The sequence below is a fragment of the Pipistrellus hanaki genome (genome assembly GCF_964339955.1).
Source record: "Pipistrellus hanaki genome assembly, chromosome: 5".
In the NCBI taxonomy this organism is placed as follows: domain Eukaryota; kingdom Metazoa; phylum Chordata; class Mammalia; order Chiroptera; family Vespertilionidae; genus Pipistrellus; species Pipistrellus hanaki.
The window spans coordinates 68,189,787-68,212,129 of NC_140507.1; the positions used below are offsets into that span (position 1 = coordinate 68,189,787).

General features: G+C 54.2%; 1 protein-coding gene and 1 long non-coding RNA gene across 3 annotated transcripts in view; both read left to right on the forward strand.

Annotated features, from left to right (window-relative positions):
* KIF13B (kinesin family member 13B) overlaps positions 1-16,638 on the forward strand; it is a 188,827-nt gene extending 172,189 nt beyond the window's left edge. The window contains exons 38-40 of one of the 2 annotated variants that reach the window (XM_084886371.1): positions 8,884-8,946; positions 12,406-13,396; positions 16,178-16,638. In XM_084886371.1, the coding sequence (XP_084742497.1) occupies positions 8,884-8,946; positions 12,406-13,396; positions 16,178-16,467 (1,344 nt within the window). In that variant the 3' untranslated portion in view covers positions 16,468-16,638. The remainder of the gene's footprint in view (positions 1-8,883; positions 8,947-12,405; positions 13,397-16,177) is intronic. The other variant, XM_084886372.1, reaches the window with a different exon arrangement.
* Positions 16,639-16,648: 10 nt separating this feature from the next.
* Positions 16,649-21,030, forward strand: LOC311623904. Its single transcript, XR_014795221.1, has 3 exons — positions 16,649-18,299; positions 18,456-18,599; positions 18,673-21,030. It is a non-coding gene; the product is annotated as an uncharacterized lncRNA (long non-coding RNA).
* The last annotated feature ends 1,313 nt before the right edge of the window (positions 21,031-22,343 follow it).

The following is a 22,343-nucleotide window of genomic DNA, read 5'->3' on the forward strand; positions in this document are numbered from 1 at the left end:
TGTTTCTCTCTATCGATGTTTCTAACTCTCTATCCCTCTCCCCTCCTCTCTGTAAAAAATCAATAAAATATATTATTTTTAAAAAAGATAGAACCCAGAAAAATAGAAATCAATGTATATACCTAAAAATAAAAATCAGTCTGGATCAATTTTATTATATAGGAAGGGATGAATATTGACATGAATATTGCATAAGATAGGAAATAATTGTAGTGTTGCTTAAGATTTACCATGTGAAACAACACCCAAAGAGAACCCAAAATTAGTTTGCGGATCAACACACAGTACATGGTAATCAAATTTGACCATGTATGATGGCATATTCTTACTCTTTCCCAACTCCCAACTTTTTATCATTTTTAAAGCCATTTTCCCCTAAATACAATGAAAGGAATTAAAACTTCTTTCTTCTCCTGTTTCTGTTCATGTTTGGCTTGGAGACCTAAACTGCCTTCTCTGGAGCATTCACAATAATGAAGAAAGTCACTAATCCCCCTAAACACTGCCTGGCCTTCTGGGGCATGATTAGACCACAGTCAGATTGTTGCCCTGGATTCTGGCTATGTGACACTAGAAATACGTTGACCAGTTGGAAGGGTTTCAGAGAATAACATCCGAAATGATTTATGAGGAGAGATTAAAGGAGTTATTTATAGCTTGACCAAACAATGACTGAGAGGGCTGCCTGTAAAAGCATGCGAGGCAGATGGACACTGAAGGCGGGAGGAATCATGGAGGCTGGCTCCTGCGGCCGTGGCATGAAAGGCACAGAACGACAGAAATGAAATTAATGGAGGGAATGGTAGCAGCTGTGGATAAGTCAAATGGTGTATAGATAGCAGGGTACGCTCTTAAAAACCTATGGGATTTCTGTCACTTCTATTTTAAAAAAATAAGATTTTGAGTGTATAAAAATAGTCCAGGTGAGAACCGAGGAATGGAATGAGTCTTGTTCCACTCGTTCCTCAGAATTTCATTGTTCGAGTAGGTGGAATAGATGCAGAGGTTGTATAATGAGGGAATGATTATTATAAAAAAAATGCTTTTAATCAGAGTGTCCTTGACATTTTCAAACAAGAATGTTCAGTTCCCTCCTTCATGCAAAGATACAACCCCAGCGAAACTCTAATGAAAAGATTGATGCTTATTAACTTGTTCCTTGGAAGCAGCGGGTTCTCAGATCAAGGTGCTATAGTTTGGGAGCATTGTATCCCAGTGTTTGCAAAGACTCGTGATCTTTTCTTGTAAGGGAGAAGTTAACAGTTTATTAGAAGATTTAAAAACAAAGATTCAAATATTTTACAAAATATTTTGGTTTGACCATTTTTATAAAGAAAGACTCATGTGTCTCATTTTTAGGGAGATATATTTTTGTTTGTCATTGATTTCTGTCTGAGTCCCAAAGATGCAAAAACACCACATTGGAGGAGGTGACAGCTGTCTTTGACCTTCTGGTGCAAGTTTAGTAACTAATCTGGAAAATAATGAACTGCAATTAATGAAATCTGTACTCGTATTCAAGTGTGTTTCTCAGACAGCACATACAATAATTGAAAGAACTTCCTGCTCTCTAATTAATTAGATTGAATTAATTTGGCATAATAGCTTTTCTCCTGTATCTAGGAGTTGGTGCTCAGATGAAGCTATTTATGTAACTCAAACTTACGGACTCCAAATGGCATCTTTGGTTCATCTGGGTAATTAAAGAGTTAATGCTCGGGTTTAATGCCCACCGTCAGATGCACAGTCACAGTTCCGGCTTCTCTTTGTTTCAGTGTCCTGCACTTTGCTCAGGAGGGCCTTGTCAACCGCAGGGAGTTGTCTTTCTCCAGTTTCAGCACAGCTTCCGGTGTGGGAGATGGGCAGAGCCTCGAGAGAGAGCAGCACCCTGCACATCTCTGGTGCTGATTAAAAAGATGCTTGTATGGGTACTCCATCTTTCACGGCAGTGTTTCTTCCGCATATAAAATGGAAAAACAAACCAGCCGCTGGTCCTTGCCTTGTGTGAAGGCGCTGTTTGAGGCTGCTCATGTTTGGGCTCCCTTGATGAAAGGGACCACATAAAGGCTGACTCCTGTGTCTGGATTAAGGGTTCATCATCTTAACTAACTAAACTTCGGAAGAGGACCTGGCTGTGCTCTAGCCTTTGGTTTGCCTTTATTACTCAGGGCCTTGAACAAATAATGTATCTGAGCACTTCCCCCTGTAATTTAGTGCCACACATAAATGCATTTGGATATGGTATGCTACATTCACTGCTCTTGAGTTAACAGAAGGAAGTTTGCACAGGCCTTCGGGCATGCGGACTCATGAAAGTCAAGGAAAGTGCTTTTCCTTCAGTTGCTCTAGGGATGAATTCTTAGGCACTCTATCTGATGGTAGGAGATGCTTATCTCTGTTTCAGTTTTCCAAAATCATAATATGTTGCTGTCTGTCTTTGTCCCAGAATACGAATACTGACAAAGTTGACTTCAGAATCAGGGTTAGTAGCCAATCTGGAAAAGAATAAAAATAAGAAAGTTCCCGAGGCAGTACAGAAGTGCATTGAAGAGACCTCAATCTGGCTGTCATTTTTCAGAAACTGGCATCATTTGCTCTTGTGTGATTCTGTGGGTCAGGGATTGGCAACATTTTTTTGGTAAAAGGCCAGATAGTGTTATTTTAGCTTTGCAGGCCATGCAGTATCTATCGATACCGGCCATAGACAATACTAAACAAATGAGTGGCTGTGTTCCAATAACATTATTTAGAATGCTGCAATTTGAATTTCATGTAATTTACATAACAAAATATTCTTTTATTCAACAATTTAAAATAAAAACTGTCCTTAGCTGATATGGCATACCAAGCTGGTAACAGTCTAGATTTAAACCCTACTTTTACCTTTTGAGATTAAACAAATATTCTGTGTTTTAAGTAAACATCCTTCATCCTTCATAGACATTTGAAAAACAACCATTATTTTGGATGAAGTAAATATTACATTCTTTTTTTAAAAAAATACAAGTTATTTTTTTCATATAAATATTAAAATAAGTTTTAACAATTACCATGTAGAAGTTTCAAAACTAAACTAGCTAAATTCTAAAAATAAGAAGTTGTATCTTTTCTGACAATTCCAGAAACATTAGTATTTAAAATTTTCTCTATGTAGTATCTCTAGTAAGTTGAACTAATGCACATATTTTATAGTGAATAAAGTCTGTTTGGATGGTCTGATTCACTTTTATCCACTGATAAAATAGTTTACTTGTTGATGGAAGAAATGGACCTTTTAGTTGTTTGTGTAATTAAATAGCAATATCAGGTATTAGACCCCATGTGCCTCTTTTTGAGGAGCATAGGGACTGTGTTTGGCTCTGCTCATACTGTGTATCCCCAGCTCCTGGCACAATCTTTTGAACATAATAACCACCTGGAGCATATTCATGAATGATAAATTAATAAAACCTAAGATTCTTTATTTGAAAGAAAATGGAATTAATGTATCCTGAATGACTTTGGGACTGCTAAATACAAGTAGAAACTTCAGATTTTTTTAGATCAGGTATTATTGTTGTTAGTTTAAAAACGTGCTTATAGCCCAGCCTGGGAATAATGGCTCAGTGGATAGTGTTGACCTATGAACCTATGGTTCAGTTACTGATCAGGGCACATGCACAAGTTTCAGGCTTGCTCCCCAGTGTGGGGCCTGCAGGAGGCAATCGATCAATGATTCTCTCTTATCATTGATGTTTCTATCTCTCTTTCCCACTCCCTCTCTCTCTGGAATCAATAAAAAAATATATTAATAGAGAGTCATATTAACTTAGGAATCATTAGAAAATGACATTTAAATTCAGGAGAAGGGATGATTATTAGGAAACGTTCATTTTTCAAACAAAAATTGTGTCAGAAGGTTTGTGTTTTTGAACAAGTGATTATTTTAGGCTTCAATTGATATTTCTTCTCCCCTCTATGTACACCTATGTCCAAATTTCAGAATGTCTGTTCTTTTCCAAATTCTTTGTAACTGTACAGTTCAGCCTTCTTTGCAGCACCTAAATGATTGATTTATTCACTTATCTGTTTATTCATTCAATAAGCATTGAGTGTCTGTTTTATGTGTGGGGATACAGGAATGAATGGGCCATAATCCTGCCCTTCTGAGAACTGGGTTTTGAGGAGTCCCTTGGAGACATAAACATAAGTGGATTGATGTTACAGATGCTGTAATATGTGTATGTCTGGGTGACTCACTGAAGGCAGTGGGCATTTCTACCTACAGTTTCAGGAAAAGTAGGTCGTGCTTGGGCTGAGACTTAAAAACAAATAGGTATCCACCAGGGGGAACACGACTCCCTAGGGGAGGAACAGTGAGAGAAATCTCTTGCAAAGCCGAGTTCAGAGTGGGTTAGCAGAATAAGCCTGAAAGGGCTGCACCCTCACAGAGAGGTGAGGGTCTTTCATGTCATGCCAAGGAGCTAAAACTGTTCTAGCCAAAGGCATCTCCAAAATAGTTTTTATGCCTCATTTTGAAATTCTGAGCTAATCTCTATTTTCATTCATTTGGCCTGTGAAAGCCAGAGTTAAAAATGACGAGATAGGATACGAGAAGTGATTATCATCTTTCCCCTGGAATATTTCGAAGCAATTCTTTTGCCTGTAACCTACCCATTGGTTAAGTTTTAGTAATGCCCAGTGGAAGGCATGATTGCGAGTTTACCTGGTGCTTAAAACTCAGTTCTTTTCCATCTCTGTCACTAACTCACTGGGCTGCCCGACTGCATTTAACCATTAGGTAAATATCTCTGAGCCTTGATTTCTTGCTGTGAAATGTAGATAATTATACTATATTCACTGGCCTCATGGGACTTCTCCTTAATATTTATAGCTCAAAATACTTTGCAGTCATTTTTATTAATAGTTACCAGATGTGTCGTAAGGATTAATGAGCTTATGATCTGAAATGTTTTGAGCTCCTGAAATAGGAGGCAACTGCCTGCACAGGGGATATGCAAAATAGCATTAAAATGCAAACAATACACATTTGGAAATTTGAGCTGTTATGTGTGAAGGACAAATGGCACACTGTAGATTTCAGTATACTTTGTAGGTATTTTTGGTGCCCTTAATAAGGTTGCTGAATTAATTAATCACGGGCCATTTCCAAAAATAGAAGGCTAAGTACCGCCCACCCCTGCATGCGTGCACACACGCACAACAAGCCAGGAAGAGCTTAGAAACTAATTTCTAATTTCTGCTAATTTCACTGTCACCAACTTCCTATGCATCATCTTTGATTCTGTTTCCTTCACCTTTAGCCAACTATTTTCAAGTATTCAACAGTCTCCTTTATATATCTAAATTTTTATTTCTATTATCTTTTCCTCTTACTACACAAATTCAGACTCTCTCTTTAGCTCTCCACCAAACCATTAAAGCAATTTCTTCGTTGATTTCCCCACATTTTGTTATCTCCCCTATTTAAGGATTCATCTTCCGTAGACACAGCTCTGATGACCATCTCATTCAGGAACCTTTGGTTACTCCTTCCTGCCTGTGAAAATCAACCATGTGCTCGCAAGGCCTCTCTACATGGCCCTTGCCTTCCTTCCCTCTGCTCAGTGCTGGCCAGTCTAGATCCTTCTCTCTTCAAAAAGTCCATTCTAGTATCTGTCCTGTTTCTTGACATTTTACTTACACACACGTCCTTCCCATAATGAGCCTGCTAGTCTGTAGAGAGCAAAGTCCATGCCTTTCTGATCTCTGTGTTCTCCTTGGTGTCTAATGCCTGGTCACGGTGGGACCTGCCATATCCTTGTTAAATGGAAGTTTACAGTGACTCAGCCCGTCACCTTCTTCATGTAGGGCGGAAATTTGACATGGACAGAGCAGAGAGGGTCCTGTGATGAATCTATGTACCTGTCACCCAGCTTCGATAAGAATGAGCACGTGGCCAGTCTCTCTCACGAGCATTGCCCCGTCAGACATCTCTGTTGGAGAAGAATCTTTCTGTGACCCTGCTTGTCCAGAGCTGGAATCTGGCAGATACCACTGCCTAGCACCTCCCCCAAGAGGGAGGCACCCCAAGCTGCTGGTGTATGGGTGGGAGGAGTGGGTGTGGTCCATGTATTGTCATAATGCTCCTGACCCACTCCGACCTGATCTGACCTAAGTTTTGACATCATTTTTAGCCATTTCAATAAAATATATATATATAAAATATATATATATATTTTATTGATTTTGTACAGAGAGGGAGGGAGAGAGAGTTAGAAACATCGATGAGAGAGAGTCATCGGTCAGCTGCCTCCTGCACACCCCCTACTGGGGATATGCCCGCAACCAAGGCACATGCCCTTGACTGGAATCGGACCTGGGACACCTTAAGTCCCCAAGCCGACGCTCTATCCATTGAGCCAAACCGGTCTCCGCCCATTTCAGTCATTCTTGGTCTGGTTCACATTTTTTCTGAATGGGGGTTGCTGGCTTCTTTATGAAACATGCTGCCCGATTAGGAAGTGGCCACTGAGTGTGAGTGATGGCGACAGGAATCCCTTGAGGGCAGCCGGGAGGCTCTCAGCCTCGCAGCCCGGAGCCCTGGAGTCAGGGCACCGGGAGCCCCGGTGGTCCTCTGGGTCCCTGCATTGTGTCAGAACATCTGGTCCTCTAATTCATTTCAGCTAATATTTTTTACGCATTTACTGGAATTTTGTAATTACTCTGAGTCATAAAGAAAAGTGTAAATTATGTTTCTCTGCTTCATTTGGGAGGGCAGGAGTTACATCATCTTAGAAGAGGTTTCATTGCAGTGCTTACGTTCCATCATTGGTAGCATTTTTATACATTAAGGGGGAATGTTTCCTCCCAATCTCATCTATTTTAAATGAGACCTAACTAAAGAATGAAAGCATTTTGGAGCTCAAACTTAAGGAATGTTTTCTCTACGTGTACTCTCTGAACACCTTCCCACTTGTGGGAGACTTCAGATAACATGGGGACCGTGAGCCTGAGAGAGCGGCTGGCAGCGGAGGGCTGTGTGGGGGAGGGGAGGGGCTTGGGCACACTCCATGGGCACGCTGCTGGCAGCAGAGGAGGGCCAGGCGGGGCTGTGGGAGAGGGAAGGGTTATGTGCCCTGGGAGAGGAGGGAGAGGCTGGGGGCCCTCTCCTTGTGCAGTTGCTGCCACCAGGGCATTCTCCCTCTTCCCTCCTGTTGCCATCCCCAGGGTCTTTCTTACACACAACTCTGACTCTGGTCCCTGGCCTGCAGCCCAGGAGCTCCCGTGTCTGCAGGTGAAGCGTGTTTCCTTCTTGTCCCTGGGTCCTTCCATCTGCTGAGCCTTGTCTCCTGCCAGTTCCCACTCCATCGCCTCCACTCTGTGCCTCTTCTCAGGTCTTACCTCCAGCAGAACGGCTCCCTCTAGCACTTTGCTCCCCAACCAGCCCCAAGGCCTGATGGCTATTTAGTATCTTTGCAGGAAGCGGTGACCCGGTGCTGTGAGCTCAGGCCGCCCCCACCCTCACTGAGCCATTTTGTCCCAAGAGGTTGGCCTGCTTGGTAGGAAGCAAGACTTTGGCCGCCCAGCCTTAGTGTCCTCAGACTCTGTCCAGGGAGAGTCCGCGGCATAGGAGACTCAGACACCCGGAAATACCACGGGGAGGACCTGAGTGCTTGTGGGGAGAAGGGAGATGGAGGGATATGGAACCAGTAGGTCAGTGACCATCTGCTTCTCTAATGGAAATTCATACTGCACGCAAACCAACTTCAACTTTCACTTCCCGTGTGAGGGAGGACTCGGAGCCCGGGTTTGTTCTCTGTCAGGATGGGGCCCTCTTAGAACTGGGCATTCTGAAGTCCTGGCTCCTGCATGGGAGCAGGGGGACCTGGGAGGGGAGCGGCTTTGTTGAGGGAAGAAGGCAGAAGCGGTGGATTCCTGCCTCTTGGAGACAGTCATATCCCCTCTGCAGTCCCACTGCCCTTGTAAACCAGCCGCTGCTGACTGAGTTTCTGCCTCGTCTCCTTCCTCTGACACCCCCTCTCCTGGTCCTGGTGCGAGTTATTTCTTCATTCTTTTCTTTTAATGCTACCTCAATGGTGTGCCCACACGTACCGAAGGCCTTTCTTGTGATGTTGCTTGCACCTCTTATTCAGGCCCCAGTCACTCACTCACACCTGCTCTGTTGCTGGAGTCTCACTAGGGATTTGCCTACTTTGGTCTTTAAATATTTTCTCCAAAAATAAATAAATAAATAAATAAATAAATAAATAAATAAATTAATTAATTAAATAAATATTTTCTCCAGCCAGTTTGCCTTCCACCACCAGATCCTCGTCCTCACCCTCCACACTCTCCGCTCAGTTACCCGATGAGGATAGTTTCATCCCGAAGCCGCTCTCCCTCTCCTGCTCTGTCTGTGCCAGAGCTGTGCTCCTGCCTGGCTTCCCTGAACCTGGCATCCCGTGGCTGCTCGCCAGCTTCCTTTGACTCCGCGAGTTTCCTGGGCCACCGAGGCTTGGTTTGAGTGCCACCTCCTGCTGCAGCCTCTCCTGGTCTTTCCTGTCCCAGTCACTTCTCCCCAGAGTCCTGAGACGCGGTGTGTACAGACACAGCCGTGTGTGAGGACGGGAGGGGAGCTGCGTCGGAGCCATGGCGTGCATTGCGGGTGTCAGCCTCTGTTTGGGTTGCTAGATGGGGGCTCGGGAGCTGCTGGTTCTGCTCCTCATTTCTTCCGTGTCTGTGGAGAGTGTGGCGCCCCTCGCACCGGGCAGGCCTGGTTGGCCATGACTTGTTGGAATTCCTGACAGTTGGCGGGCTCCGCTGTGTGTGCAGCGGAAACACTCTCTGGCTGTCTGTTCTGTTCTTGGTCTCTCACGCCCGCCCGTCCACTTGTCTCCTCAGCCGGTGCCCCGCATCACGGTGCAGCCCGCCCTCCCGGACCCCCGGACGCCCAGGGTGGCGGAGGTGAGTCAGCGGGTCGTGGGCGCCTGGCTGGTGGGTGGCCCGATGCTGTGAGCGTTGAGGCCACACTGTGGTGGTTTTATTCTAGCATTCCCATTTTGATCATTAACCACAATATAGGCCATGGTTTTCTCCCTCTCTATTTTCCTGTTACACTTGCTATTTCCAACTTGTTAATCATATGATTGCTAAACTTTGAGGTGCTTGGCTGCTGCTGTCGTCTGCTGCTTTAATAGCCCACCGCCAGGCGAGGCGAGTTCTATAAACAGAGCAACCTCCTTATTCTAAGTGTGTGCTTAATTCTCAGTTTTGCATTTCATCCTGATCCGAGGATCAGCGTGAAAAGACGAATGCTAAGCTGGGAGGGAGCGGCCTCTTATGATCTCCCGCAGATGAACAGCACTTCTCGCCTTATGAATAGCAGGTCTATTTTCTCCCCCTGCGCGCTCACTCTCAGGAAATGCCATCTCTTCATAGGGAAATTTTATTTATTAAAACAACAGCAAAAGCCGAATAATTGGAAAGGAAACTCAGGCCTCATGAATCCACTCCTTTCTAAAAGGCCCTTCCAGTCAGTGCCCGCGGCATCCTGAGTTTAACGGCAGACACACCACGGCCCCTCCCGTGGGGAATGCTTGTCATTGCTGCCGAGGCAGGACCGGGCCGCGAGGCCAGTGCGGCCCAGTGGGAAGGGGTCCCCTGCGGGCGGGGCACCCGGCGTGGCACCGCCTCTGCCCCTGGGCAGCCCTGCTGCTCCTCACGGAGCTTCTCCAGCCGAGGCTTTCCTGGCAGCCCCCGGAAATGTCACTGGGGAGGGTAGGACCCAGCGATGGCAGACGGGCTTCCACTCACATCAACTCCAGTCAAGTGGGCGCGGCTGCCTGCGGAGCGGACGGAAGGAGAGGCTGCCGCCCCGCTCAGCGGGAAGGAAAGCAGCAATCAGCCCCCTCCGCCTGTCTCTCTCGCTGTGGCTGACAGTCTGACCCACCCGAGCCGGTGCTTCGCTCACCGGCGGCTCTGGGTGAGCCCCGCCTCTCTGGGCCATGCTGTACAGTGGCCATGGCGCTACTTGGGGCCTGCCTCAGAGAATGCGTGTGGAAGCAAACAGGCTAACACCAGGGGCATCAGGGCCCTGTCCCTAGTGTCACCTCCTCAGGACAGGACCTGCTGGCCCTGGAGGACAGCTGTTGGTCGGGCAGAGAGAGGCTCCTCAGGGAGGGCCGGGGACACGCCCTCTCTCAGGGCCACAGCGATGGCTCCCACTCCAGACCCGGGTGCTTTGTGCCTGTATTCTTCCCTGCCCGGCCGCTGATGTTAAAAATAAAAGGATAAATAAAACATGTACAAGTTGCAAAAGAAAAGTGATTGAAGGATTGCCTAATCTTTTAGAGTATTTATGCTGGTGACAGTTATTGATCTATCGGATTTAGTAAATTTTGCAGCCTAGAGATCCATCACAAAAATGGGCTGTTAATCTCGGGAGGTGCCGTTAATTTCGTACCCCGAGAGGGTGCCTTGTGGGGAAGGAGGGCCTCTGGAGACAGGAATATAAATGACGAGCCACGTGGAAGCGCGTGATTTATCAAACTGCTGAGTTAAGCCAAGTGACTGTAAGAGACTTATAGATCTCAGCTGTTTCCCCGTTCAAATAAATCCTGTATTTCAAATGGAAAATGGCCATTCCTGTAAGATAAATAATCTTTCCGTAAATATTGGAAAACATATTTCTTTTCTGTGAGCAGCACCCTCTCCACCGCCCCGACCGCATCCCCACTCCCGCCGTCTCCTTTCCCCTGTCATTGTGAACTGGGGATACAAAGATAACCTGCCACCTTCTTCAGGTGACTTAAGCTATCCCGAAAACACCCCGAGGGCCCCCTCAGAAACAGGGGAGCCGTGGCCTCGTCATTCCCCGAGACGGGGCTCTGTGTGAGCGGAGAGGCCGCCTCCAGCCCCGTCCTCACGCCCCCCGTGGGGCCGGCTGCTGCCTGGCTGCTGGCTCCCGGGACCCGAGGGCTCCTGACTGTGACATGGGACCAGCCCTGGGCAGCAGCCTGAACGGCGGCCTGGGGGGTGGGGCACTCAGGGAGAGGGTGCGCCTACAGGCAGCCCGTCCCCCTCCGCTCCTCAGCCAGAGCACGCCCAGAGCCCTTCCTGGGGCCCGAGCTGGTAAGCCGAGCTGAAGCCTTTCAGATGCTGCAGTGACATCATCGGCTCCACTTTGCAGGAAAAGGGTTCTGGCCTCTAGTGACTCCCTCATATGCGCTGGGAAGTCGGCGGCGGGGCTTCTATTTCCACGGGAGCAAAGTTCTTCGTCTGGGTTCAGGGAGGCAGGGACTCCCGCTGGGGGATGCGGGGATGGAGATGGTGGTGTGCACCTACTGTGTGCCACCCTCTGTGGTGAGGCCGTGCCTGCCTTGTACCACCCCCACCCCCCGGGGCAGCCCCGTATGTGTTGTTGCCCACACCAGCGGGGTGTCCGAGGGTTCAACTCCACCTGGTAGCGGCAGCTCCCCAGACTAAGGCCTCAGTCCCACCAGGCACCCTCCCCTTCGGCTCCAGTCTCGAGTCCAGGTTGTCAGCTGCACTTCTGACTGTCTAGCTGTAAATCGAGGTTCCCAGGACGCCTCCTTGGGCTTGATTAATTAGCTAGAGCTGCCCACAAATTCAGAGACACGTTTTACTTACTGGTTACCAGTTTGTTATAAAAGGATATATCTCAGGAGCAGCCAGAGGAAGAGAAGCGCAGGACAGGGTGTGGGGAGAGATGCAAAGCTTCCACACACCGAGCACAACACACCTCACACCCCCATGTGCTCACCACCCCAGAAACTCGCTAAAACGGTCCTGTTGGGTGTTTACAGAGGTTTCATTACAGAGGGATGGCTGGTTAAATCACTGGCCATTGACTCAGCCTCTAGCCCCTTTCTGCTACCCCGAAATCAGGTGGGGCTGAGAGTTGCAGCCCTCTAAGCATGCTTGGTTCCCCTGGCAACCAGCCCCCATCCTCAGGGGATTCCTAAAAGTCATTTTACTAACCTAAACTCAGGAGTTGTTGGAAGGGGCTGGTTCTGAATATCAAGACACCTTTATCCCTCTTGTCAGTTAGAGAATTCTAAGGGTTTTAGCAAGAGCTCTGGGCCAGAAATGGGGATGATGACCAAATATAAATTTATTATAAGTCACAGGATCACAGCATCTCAGAATCTCGATGTAGCAGGTGAGGAGGTGGTGGGGGCAGGCCCCAGGTGCTCACTGGGCTCTCAGCGCACTCAGAGCTCAGCAGGGCCCTCCGGTCACAGGAGGAGACGGGTGGAGCTGACGCTGCAGCCAGGCTGCCCCCTACCCCGTAGCACCCCCTTCTCCATCAGCACTGGGAGGTCACACTAACCTCGCAGCCCCCTGGAGGTGATTGGCTGGCCTTGACTTCTAACCAGATTCACTTCCCCTTTCCTGCTCCAGGCTCCCCGAGAGAGCACGGGGCTGAGTGTGGCCCCAGACGTGACGGTGCAGACTGCCCCCGCGATGAAGACCCAGGACAAACCCACCGAGGTGCCTTCGCCACAGTGCGCGGCTACCAACGCCCAGGCCCCCGACGTGCAGGACGGGCCGCCCAGCCCCGTGAGCGAGGCCTCCAGCGGGTACTTCTCTCACAGCGTCTCCACCGCCACGCTGTCGGACGCCTTGGCCCCCGGCCTGGATGCTGCGGCCCAGGCGGGTGGGCAGACGCCCGGCTCGCCCCCTCCTGTCCCCCCTGTCCCCTGCCAGGCCAGCCCGGAGGCTGAGCCTGCCCCTGGAGCTGACAGCGCCCTCCCTGCCTCGCCGGCGGGACAGACCAGCCTTCTGTCACCTCCTGTCCCAGCAAAGCAGACTCTGCGGAGTGACGGTGACAGAGGGGCCCCGGCCCGGGGAGCAGGGTCCTCAGAGAGGCAGGATGAAGAAGCAGGCACTTCGCCAGCTCCTCTGCCCCCTCCCGCCCCCCAGGAGTCTCCCAGCCGGCAGAGCGGGGGCGACAGTTCCCCTGCCGGCAAGCCGCCAGGAGGACCCAAGGACCAGGCCCGGCCAGCCGCCAGCTCAGAGCCGGTCCCCAAACCACAGCTGGCGCCTGACCTCCTGTCCCAGTCGCCCGCTCCAGCCTCCCCGTTCAGGATCCGCAAGGTGCGGACCTCGGAGCTGAAGTCCTTCACGCGCATGCTGGGCGGGGACCCCGGCTGCCCCGGCGAGGAGGACCCGCGGGCCGCGGGAGGGCCGGGCGACGGCAGCGCGGGGGGCCAGGCCCAGGAGAAGCTGGAAGTGTCCTCCGATTCTGAGGAAGCCAGCGAAGTGCCCGAGTGGCTCCGCGAGGGAGAGTATGTCACCGTGGGCGCCAACAAGGGGGGCATCGTGAGGTACATCGGGCCCACCGACTTCCAGGAGGGGACGTGGGTCGGCGTGGAGCTCGACTTACCGTCAGGTGAGTGCCGCCTGTCAGGACGTCCCGGGCACTGGGGCTGTTCTGCCCTGCCCTGCCCTGCCCTGCCCCTCCCGTCCTCTGCCCTGCCCCTGCCCCTGCCCCTGCCCCTGCCCTACCAGAAGCTGGCTGTGTGCCCTTAGCACATTATTGGACTTCTGAGCTTTGGGAGTCACCCCTTTTTAAAATGAGGCATTTTTTTTTCCTAGATAAGCTTTCCCAAAGCATTTTAAGAGTCAGGTTCCCTTTTTATTAGAGTTTCTCAAAAAACCCAAGACATTGATTGAAGGCTACTATAAACGTAGTAATGAATTTAAATGCTGTGATTTCGTTAGTCACAGAAGCACTTGCAGCTGAACTGGAACAGGAGCTGCACCTGCCGTGCTGGCTCAGGTCACACTCCTGAGCCCTGCGGACCCAGAGGGTCTCAGACATCCCAGGGCCCTGGGCCCAGAGCTGGGACAGGCGACACGGTGATGGGAGACCCGCTGCCGGCCAGAGTGGCCCAGCTCACAGCGGCGGGTCCTCGTTCTTGGAAACACAGGCCGGATTTAAGGATGCAATTTGCTCTTTGGGTGTTATATTAAAACATCTCTAATGTGAGTCATTTATACCCATCCAACCCCCTTGTTTGCAGTGTGCAGTTCAGTGGTTCCTAGTATACTGACCAAGTTGTGTACCCATTCCCATCATCTAACTTTAGAATAGGTTCATCACCCCCAAACAGCTGCATGTCTATCAAGACACACTCTCCCCTCCCCCGAAACCCTAGGTAACCATTCAGCTACTTCCCACTACAAAACGTTTTAAGTCTGGACTTGCATGTAAGTGGAATCCCACAAAATGTGGGCGCCTGTGTCTGGCTGATCTCCCTGGACAGTGTTTCCCAGGCCGACCCGGCGGGGGTGTGACTCCTCCCCGTGTGGACGGCCTCATTGCGTTCACTCCGGTTGTTTCCACTGTTTGTTTCTGTGTGAACACTCCTGCTGGGAACACTCGTGTTTCAGTTTTGTGTGGATCGCTTTCATTTCTCTCGAGCAGATCCCGGCATTAACTGCGTTTAGCCCGTTGGGGACAGCGAGCCTGATCTCCGTGCTCCCGCCCCCAGCAGTGTGCTCGGGGGCGGGGCGGGCAGCCCCTTCCCTGGGTGAGGGCTGGGTGTGCCGTGATGGGCTTAGGAGGGAGGTGTGTGGCCTGTGTAGATGAGTGGAAAGGAGAAAGCTCTCCTGGGGGTGGTGGTGGTGGTGGTGGGGTGACAGAGGGAGAGTTGGGGTGCTTTGCTCCGTGACACCCAGGCCTGCCCCACACTGACTCTGTCTCTGGGCCCCTCAGCTCAGCTATGAAGTCACTCACTGTCTTTAATTTTGGCAAAGACTATCATAAATTGGAAGTGGTTCCAGAAGATTATTGTAGCACAGGCTGGAGTATTTTTTAAATTCCATTTCTGCTGAAATGCAAACAGGAATTGGGAAAGAAGTTTGTATTTGCAATCAAATTAAGAATTAGAGGGACATTAGCAAATAGATGAATTCATCCCACAAATAAACATCAGGCACCTACTGTCCTGGATTCTGAGCAGAACAAAGTGCCTGGTGTCACTGGACTTTTCTTTGAGAGGGAGATAATTGTCAAACAAGTCAATAAACTCCGATGGGAGTAAGTGCTGTGAAGAAAATGGCTCAGCAGATGGAGGGTGGTGGGTGTGGGACACTTTAATACCGAGGGAGCGAAGGCATGAGTGATACAAAGGAGGGAGTTGGGGGAGGGGGAACGACAGGCCAAAGGCACCTCGGGCACAAGCTCCACACGGGAACCAGCTCACGGCGTTTGAGGGGACCCCAGAGACCGGCCGGGAGCCTGGAGTGGTGGGGCAGCCAGTTCACGAAGGGTAAAGAATGAAGGGTTTAAAAAGACTTTTTTTTTTTTTTTTTAGGAGAATAGACTTGGGATGAGGAGCAGGAACAGGAAAGCCACCTAGGAGGCTGTGCCGGTGTCCAGGCCGGGAGAGTCCGGAAGCCCCGGGCCTGAGGGTGGTAGAATGTCGGGCAGAAAGGAGCCAGGCGACACCTGAGTGTGGCCGAGGCCAGGTCATGCCCGTGGAAGAGCCAAGAGCAGGGCGGGCGCAGGGCAGGGGAACCGGAGTTCTGTTGGGAGGTGGGGCTGGAGGTGCCGGTTGGACTCGAGTGGAGACCAGATGTCAGAGAGGCCACTCTGGGTCTGGAGGCGCAGCTCAGAGGCATCGGTGTGCAGGGGGGAGAGCATCAGGGAGCCAGTGAGAGGGAGGTGGGAGTGTGACCAGGAGCCCAGTGGTGACAGCGGCCAGAGTGGGAGGTGATCCCTGTGGGCCTGGGGAGCTGGCGGTGGTAGAGAGAGGGCAGGTTAGGGCGTGCAGACAGAGTGTATAAAATGTGTGACCGTTTTTCTACAAAGATCGTGTTCTCCACCCCTCCATCACCATTGGGGGTCAGGCTGGTCGCTTTGTTCAGGTTCACCCCGCCCTCGCCCCCATCCCCCTCCCCAAACCCTACCCCCTGCTGTGTTCTCACCCTTCACCTCAAAGCATTTTTCTCATCTATGGGCTCAGGAGACATTACATATTCCACCTGGATTGGAAACAGCCTGCGCCGGACTGGGGCGGGCTCTGGGCTGGCACCTGAGCGGAGGCCTCGGTGCCCCCTGAGCGCCCTTGTTAGAGGGTGGGCCTGGGCCGCCCCGTGCCGGGCCCTGGGGCTGTGCGCTTTGCGCTGTCGGAGCCCTCTCTCCATCTCTCTTCCTCTCCCGCAGGTAAGAACGACGGCTCCATCGGAGGGAAGCAGTACTTCAAGTGCAACCCCGGCTACGGGCTGCTGGTGCGGCCGGCCCGGGTGCGCAGGGCGGCGGGGGCGGCCCGGCGGCGCAGCGCGGGGCTCCGGCTGCAGGGCGCCCCCGAGCCGCGCAGGAGCAGCGCCCTCTCCGGCTCCGCCTCCAACCTGGCCTCCCTGACGGCGGCGCTGGCCAAGGCCGAGGGCGCCGAGGGCCCGCGGGCGGACAGGAGCCCCAGGAACCCCGAGGACCGCAAGTCCTGGGCCAGCTGAGGCCGCGCCGAGGACTCTGACCGCGGACCGCCCGCCGGGAGCTGGAGGCCGCAGCCCCTCACACCGGCCCTGGGAGCGGGCCGCGAAGGCTTTTCCGCGATCCACGATGGGAGGCTGGTGACCCCGCTTCTCCCAGGACCCAGGCGGAGGTGGAGAAGGAGGAGGAGGAGGAGGAGGAGGAGGAGGAGGAGGAGGAGGAGGAGGAGGAGGAGGAGGAGGGACCCGGCCACAGGGTGGCGGGGAAGGTCCTGGGAGCCCAGAGTGGCCCTGGCTGGTGGGGAGGGGCCGCCCTCTCCGTCCCCTGGTCACGGGCTCTTCCCACCTGGGGCTGCTGCTCTTTTTCTGCTCTGGCAACACCGTTAACCTCCTAACTTAAATAACACCCCTGACCGGTGCCTTCCGCCGCAGAGGCAGGGCCTCCCCCACACCCGCCCACGGCCGGCTTGTCCCTCGGGCTCCTCGCACCAAGTACCCGCCCAAGTGCCTCCTGGCGCCCGAGCTTCTGGGCCCAGGTCCCCGGCCAGCCCGAGACCGCCCCCTTCCCTGGTCCTCGCCACAGGGCTTCTCCGTCTTCCCTGTGGGTGTCTTAGCATCTTCACACCTGGGAAGTTTTCTCTTCTCCATTTATTCCCTCAACAGTGTCTGGAATATATTTATTTATATTTATTTTTCAAAATCCGAAATTATTCGCGAGTCACAATCCACTGCCCAGGTGCGAGTGCCTGGGCCCGAGGATGACCCCGCCTCACGTCCCTCTAACAGAGACACACAGTGGCCTTACTCTGAGCTTCTGCCTCAGTGACAAAGCCAGCCAGAGGCGCCCCGGCCGTATTTGGTGCAATTCTGGTTCCGGGGAAGGCCCCTCGGCCAGTGTAACTTCGTGGCAATTCTGTACTCCACACCCTGACTGCCTGACAGCCCGGGCCTCCCAGGGTGCTGCTCCTCCGTCCCCGGGGCCGGCCTGGCCGAGCCGCTGGCTGCTCCTCCCAGGGGAGCCCCGTGGCCGGTGCTGATCCCGCTGTGACCGCCACCCAGGCCTCCGGTCTGGGGTGCACACTGCGCTCCTGGCTGCCTGCTTCATGTGTGGACTCTGAAAACACCCAGAAAGCTCTTATTTAAAAAGCCCCCGGTTTTCTAGGGCGTTGAAGCCCCCCAGTGAGTAGCGCCTGGTTTCCTGCCCCCGGGGGAGCTGCTCAGGACCCCCCCCCCCCCCCCTGGACACACACACACACACACACAGCTCCGCGAGCTCAGACCTCATGGGGAAGAGGCTGGGGCTGATTAGCTCCTAGTAACCAACTCCTCGTGGAGACGCCCAGCCTCTCAGCCGGGCCCACAGCACAGCTGGGGAAGTGCAGGGGGAATGGGCTCAGGCTGCCCGTCTGCCCTGCTCCCTGGCCCTGAGACCTCGGCGCGCCCAGAGCAGCTGCTGCCCCGTGTCACACGCAGGGCCAGGGGCCATGAGCACGCCCCTCATGCCGCTTTATTTCAGCCCATATTCCGGTCCTAGAACCGAAGGAACCGTCTCTTAGGGACCAGGCGGAAGCAGGGGAAGCTCGGTGACTTTTCTTTTACAGAAGCTCCAGCTCCTGACCCCACCTGGGCATCACTGTCCCGGGGGGCAGACTGCCAGGCCCTCCAGCCCTCCCATCCCCGGCCCCGCCCCGCCGGCCCAGGTTTTACCCATCTAACCCCCCGCCCCGCCCTGCCCGGCCAGCCCAGGTTCTACCCATCTAACCCCCCGCCCCGCCGGCCCAGGTTTTACCCACCCCCCCCACCCTGCCCGGCCCGCCCAGGTTCTACCCATCTAACCCCCCGCCCCGCCGGCCCAGGTTTTACCCATCTACCCCCCCCCGCCCGCCCGCCCGGCCAGCCCAGGTTTTACCCATCTAACCCCCTGCCCGGCCGGCCCAGGTTTTACCTATCCACCTCCCCCGCCCGGCCGGCCCAGGTTTTACCCATCTAACCCCCCCGCCCGGCCGGCCCAGGTTCTACCCATCTAACCCCCCGCCCGGCCGGCCCAGGTTCTACCCATCTAACCCCCCGCCCGGCCGGCCCAGGTTCTACCCATCTAACCCCCCGCCCGGCCGGCCCAGGTTCTACCCATCTAACCCCCCGCCCGACCGGCCCAGGTTCTATCCATCTAACCCCCTGCCCGGCCGGCCCAGGTTTTACCTATCCACCTCCCCCGCCCGGCCGGCCCAGGTTCTACCCATCTAACCCCCCGCCCGGCCGGCCCAGGTTCTACCCATCTAACCCCACGCACACTTCTCGCGAGGACCCGCCTGGCCCAGCAGTCAGCTCCGCGGCGGCTGCCCTTGGCGTCCTGTGCTTGTCCACACGGCCCTGGCCTGGGAGGTAGGTGTCTATGTTTCTCTAGTCCCGGCACCAGACACAGGCACCGGGGCCGGGGCTTTGCCCTCCCCGGGCGGGCCGCAGGGACTCCCCAGCCTCCTCCCCACGGGGTGTGGGGCCCGGCCCCGCGCTTCCTCCTCCGCCTCCAGCACCTTCTCCGGGGCTCTGTCAGGAGTTCCTCGGGGCCGCCATCCGTGCGGCCGCTGATGGAGGTGCCAGCACCCCTCCCTCTCCCTGGAGCCCGCGGCCCTGCACCAGCTCGCTGGGGGAGACACTGGGAATGGAAGGTGTGGTGTGTGACTCGCCTACTTGGGCTCTGGAAACTGGGGCAGCCGCCCGGCAAGGTCCACGGGTGAGGGGGTCCTGCTCCCTGTCCTCCGGGTTAATTAAACGGGGAGACAGTGGAACGGCTGGCCCGGCGGGTTTATTGGCTGGAGCTGTAACAGCGGGAGAGCCTGAGTGGTCCAGTCCGGTCAGCCTGTCCCCGAGGAGATTTGGGACCTTCTTCTCTTTCTCCCAAACCACCTCCTGCCCCCAGCTCCACCCTCCGGGAGGCAGTGTTTCCTTGTGGCCTGCGGGATCCCTCGGCCTCGCCCCGAATGAAGCGCCCGGAGACGGAGCACTGACCAGAGTTGGGGCGGACGCCGGGCTCACAGCTGTGGTGGTGGTGGTGGGGCGGGGGGGCTCACAGCTATGGTGGTGGTGGTGGGGGGGGGCTCACAGCTGTGGTGGTGGTGGTGGGGCGAGGGCTCCAGGCGCCTCCTGGGGAGAGCACGTCCCAGCGCTCACTGGCCGCGGTCAGACCAGCCTGTGGGCCGTCCTGGCCGTGTTGGGAGACATCCCGGCTGGTGCCTTGGCCAGGGGGGTGGGCGCGTTGGCCCCTGGCTCCCCATCGCTGTCAGAAACCAGCATGGCCGCTTGAGGCCGTGCTGAGTCCTCGCGGTCAGGGTGTGGGGTCCTGGTCCCTGCAGGGCCGGTGCGCCAATGGCTCGTGCGGGGAGTGCCACCGGGTGTGGGTGTCGTGGCTGTGTCACGGTCAGTCCACCTCCTGGCGGCTCTGTGTGTGGTGAGGAGCCTGTCCCTGCAGGCTCCTTCTCACTCTTGTGCCTCAGTGCAGACTGAGGTGGCTTGGGACTGACAGTGTGTGCAGTCGGTGCCACTAACACCATAACCCAGACCGTCCCCGCGGCCCAGCGGGCATCGGGCCGAAGCTGTGGGCCTGAGAGTGGTGTGAGGACCAGGGCCCGGGGGAGGGCCCTCATCTGTCTTCTTTCTCGCCTTCCTAATCAGCGGGCCTGATTTTAAACAGTGTCAGCGTTAGGGTTTGAGACGCAGTTCCTAGCAGGTCCCGGTGTTGGGATTTAGTGTGACGGCAGGTGGGGAAGCTGGGGCCAGTAAGGATGTGCCAGCGTTGCCCTACGAGGCTGTGGTTCCACACGAATACCCCTGGCAGACACTGTGGGACCTTCCTGGCCTCTGCCCCTCTCTGCACTGCCAGCCCTCACCCCTAGGGGACCAAGGACAGTGGGGGGCGGCTGCCCTGATGCCCAGCCTGGCCAGAGGGGGCAGGAGGGCAGAAAATAGCTAGTAGTGTGACTGGGGCCAGCCATGAGGGGCCTGGGAGAGAATGAGCTGTGAATGGGAGCTCCCATGGCGTTCCGATGCCCCCCTGACCTCCTTACATTCCTCCTCCCGCCTTAAAGTCCCGTTCGCGGGACTGACCAGAAGTCCATGTGTGTGTCCTTCCCTGGCCGAGGCCTGCCCGGGCCCACAGCTCACGGTGCCTTCAGCCCCACGGCCGCCTCCGGCTGTCTGTCGTGCCTTACTGTGGGGACCGTAAGCAGCATGTTTTACGCCCAAGACACCGACTTGACTGCCCCCCACATGCATCGCTCCCTCCTCCAAGTCCACCGTGCCTTCTGCCCGCCGTCGGCAGTTTCCACTGGGGGAGTCCCGGGCCCTCTGTGTGTGTGGAGTTCTGTAAATATGACGGGCTCACATGTAAAGAAGGGAGTTGATGGGAGAGTACATTGATTTGTTACACAGGAAAGGGGAGTTTAAGAAAACCCAAAGACGCTATAATAAATTGTAAAGACGTGATGGTTTGTATTGTATAATGAACTAAGCCTCTGTAATTTTTGTACCATACATGCCTTTCCACCCTAGGACCAGCTGCTTCTAAATAAAATCCGATGATTTCATGCCTAAGTCTGAGGCCAGTCTTGTTGCTTTTCCCTCCCCCACCCTTTCTGGGGGTGTTTGGGCTCCTTCTAGACGGTTTCCCAGGTATCAGGTGGTTGGGTTCTGAGTGGTTGAGGTCGGCTTTTCGCATGTAGCCTGGAGGGGGAGGTCCAGGGAAGCAGCCGGTCCCCAGCTCCGCTCCGCTCCCCAGCTCCGCTCCGCTCCCCAGCTCCGCTCCGCTCCCCAGCTCCGCTCCGCTCCCCAGCTCCGCTCCGCTCCCCAGCCCTTGCTCACCTCCCCCGTGCTCTCCTCCCCCGTGCTCTCCTCCCCCGTGCTCTCCTCCCCGGTGCTCTCCTCCCCGGTGCTCTCCTCCCCGGTGCTCTCCTCCCCGGTGCTCTCCTCCCCGGTGCTCTCCTCCCCGGTGCTCTCCTCCCCGGTGCTCTCCTCCCTGGCCGCTGTGCTCTCTGTCATGTGGATTCAAGGCCCAGGGAGGCCCAGGTGGTTCTGTGAACAGTCTTAGGTTGAGGCTTCTTACAGGAGCCAGGAACCAATAGGAACTTTCTGTTGGCCTTAGACCCAAGGTAATTGGAGCATCTGGGGATGACAGGACAGCTGGCCTGGGAGTAGAGGGGTCACTGGGGCAGGGATGTCCAGCTCTCAGGACACACCTGCCTCGATCTGTGGAACTGGACCCATGCCAGCCAGACCCCCAGCCGAGGAGTAGAGGTGGGTTGCCACTGCCGCACAGGTGGGTTGACCTTGAAGGTTCTGCAGCAAGGTGTTTGGGGAGGGAGGAGGGTTTGGCTGTGGATGCACACCGTCTGTGCTGCGCCTCCTCCCACAGGCTGTGGAGCCCAGTGGTGGTTGTTGGGGGCCTGCTTGCCCACGAGGGCAACATCCTCAAGTCCTGGCACTGAGTGTGGGTTCCCAGCAGCTCTGGAGACATCAGCCCAGCCCCTCAGATCTGGGAGGGCTCAGCTTGGCACCAGGGAGGGACACCCACTTGCTGGAGGCCCCGCGCAGAGCTGCCTCCTTCCTGCATAGGGGCCTCACTTGGCCTTCGTGTGCGCTGTGAATACAGGGCTGCAGCCACTTGGAGGGCTGATGGGAGGTGGCCATCAGTCAGAGCACATCTCAGCGGGACTTGTTTGTATTCATAAGGGCCCAAGAGTTGTTCTCAGAGATAAGCACTGCCAGAGAATGACAGAAACTTGGCCGCCAGGAGCTGCGCTGCTCCGAGGCGGGAGTCTGAATGTAGAATTGATCTAGCTCCTAGGATAAATCTTATTTTCTGAGCTGCTGCTGACTCTCTTGCAACTCAATGAGGTCTCCTTTGTCTG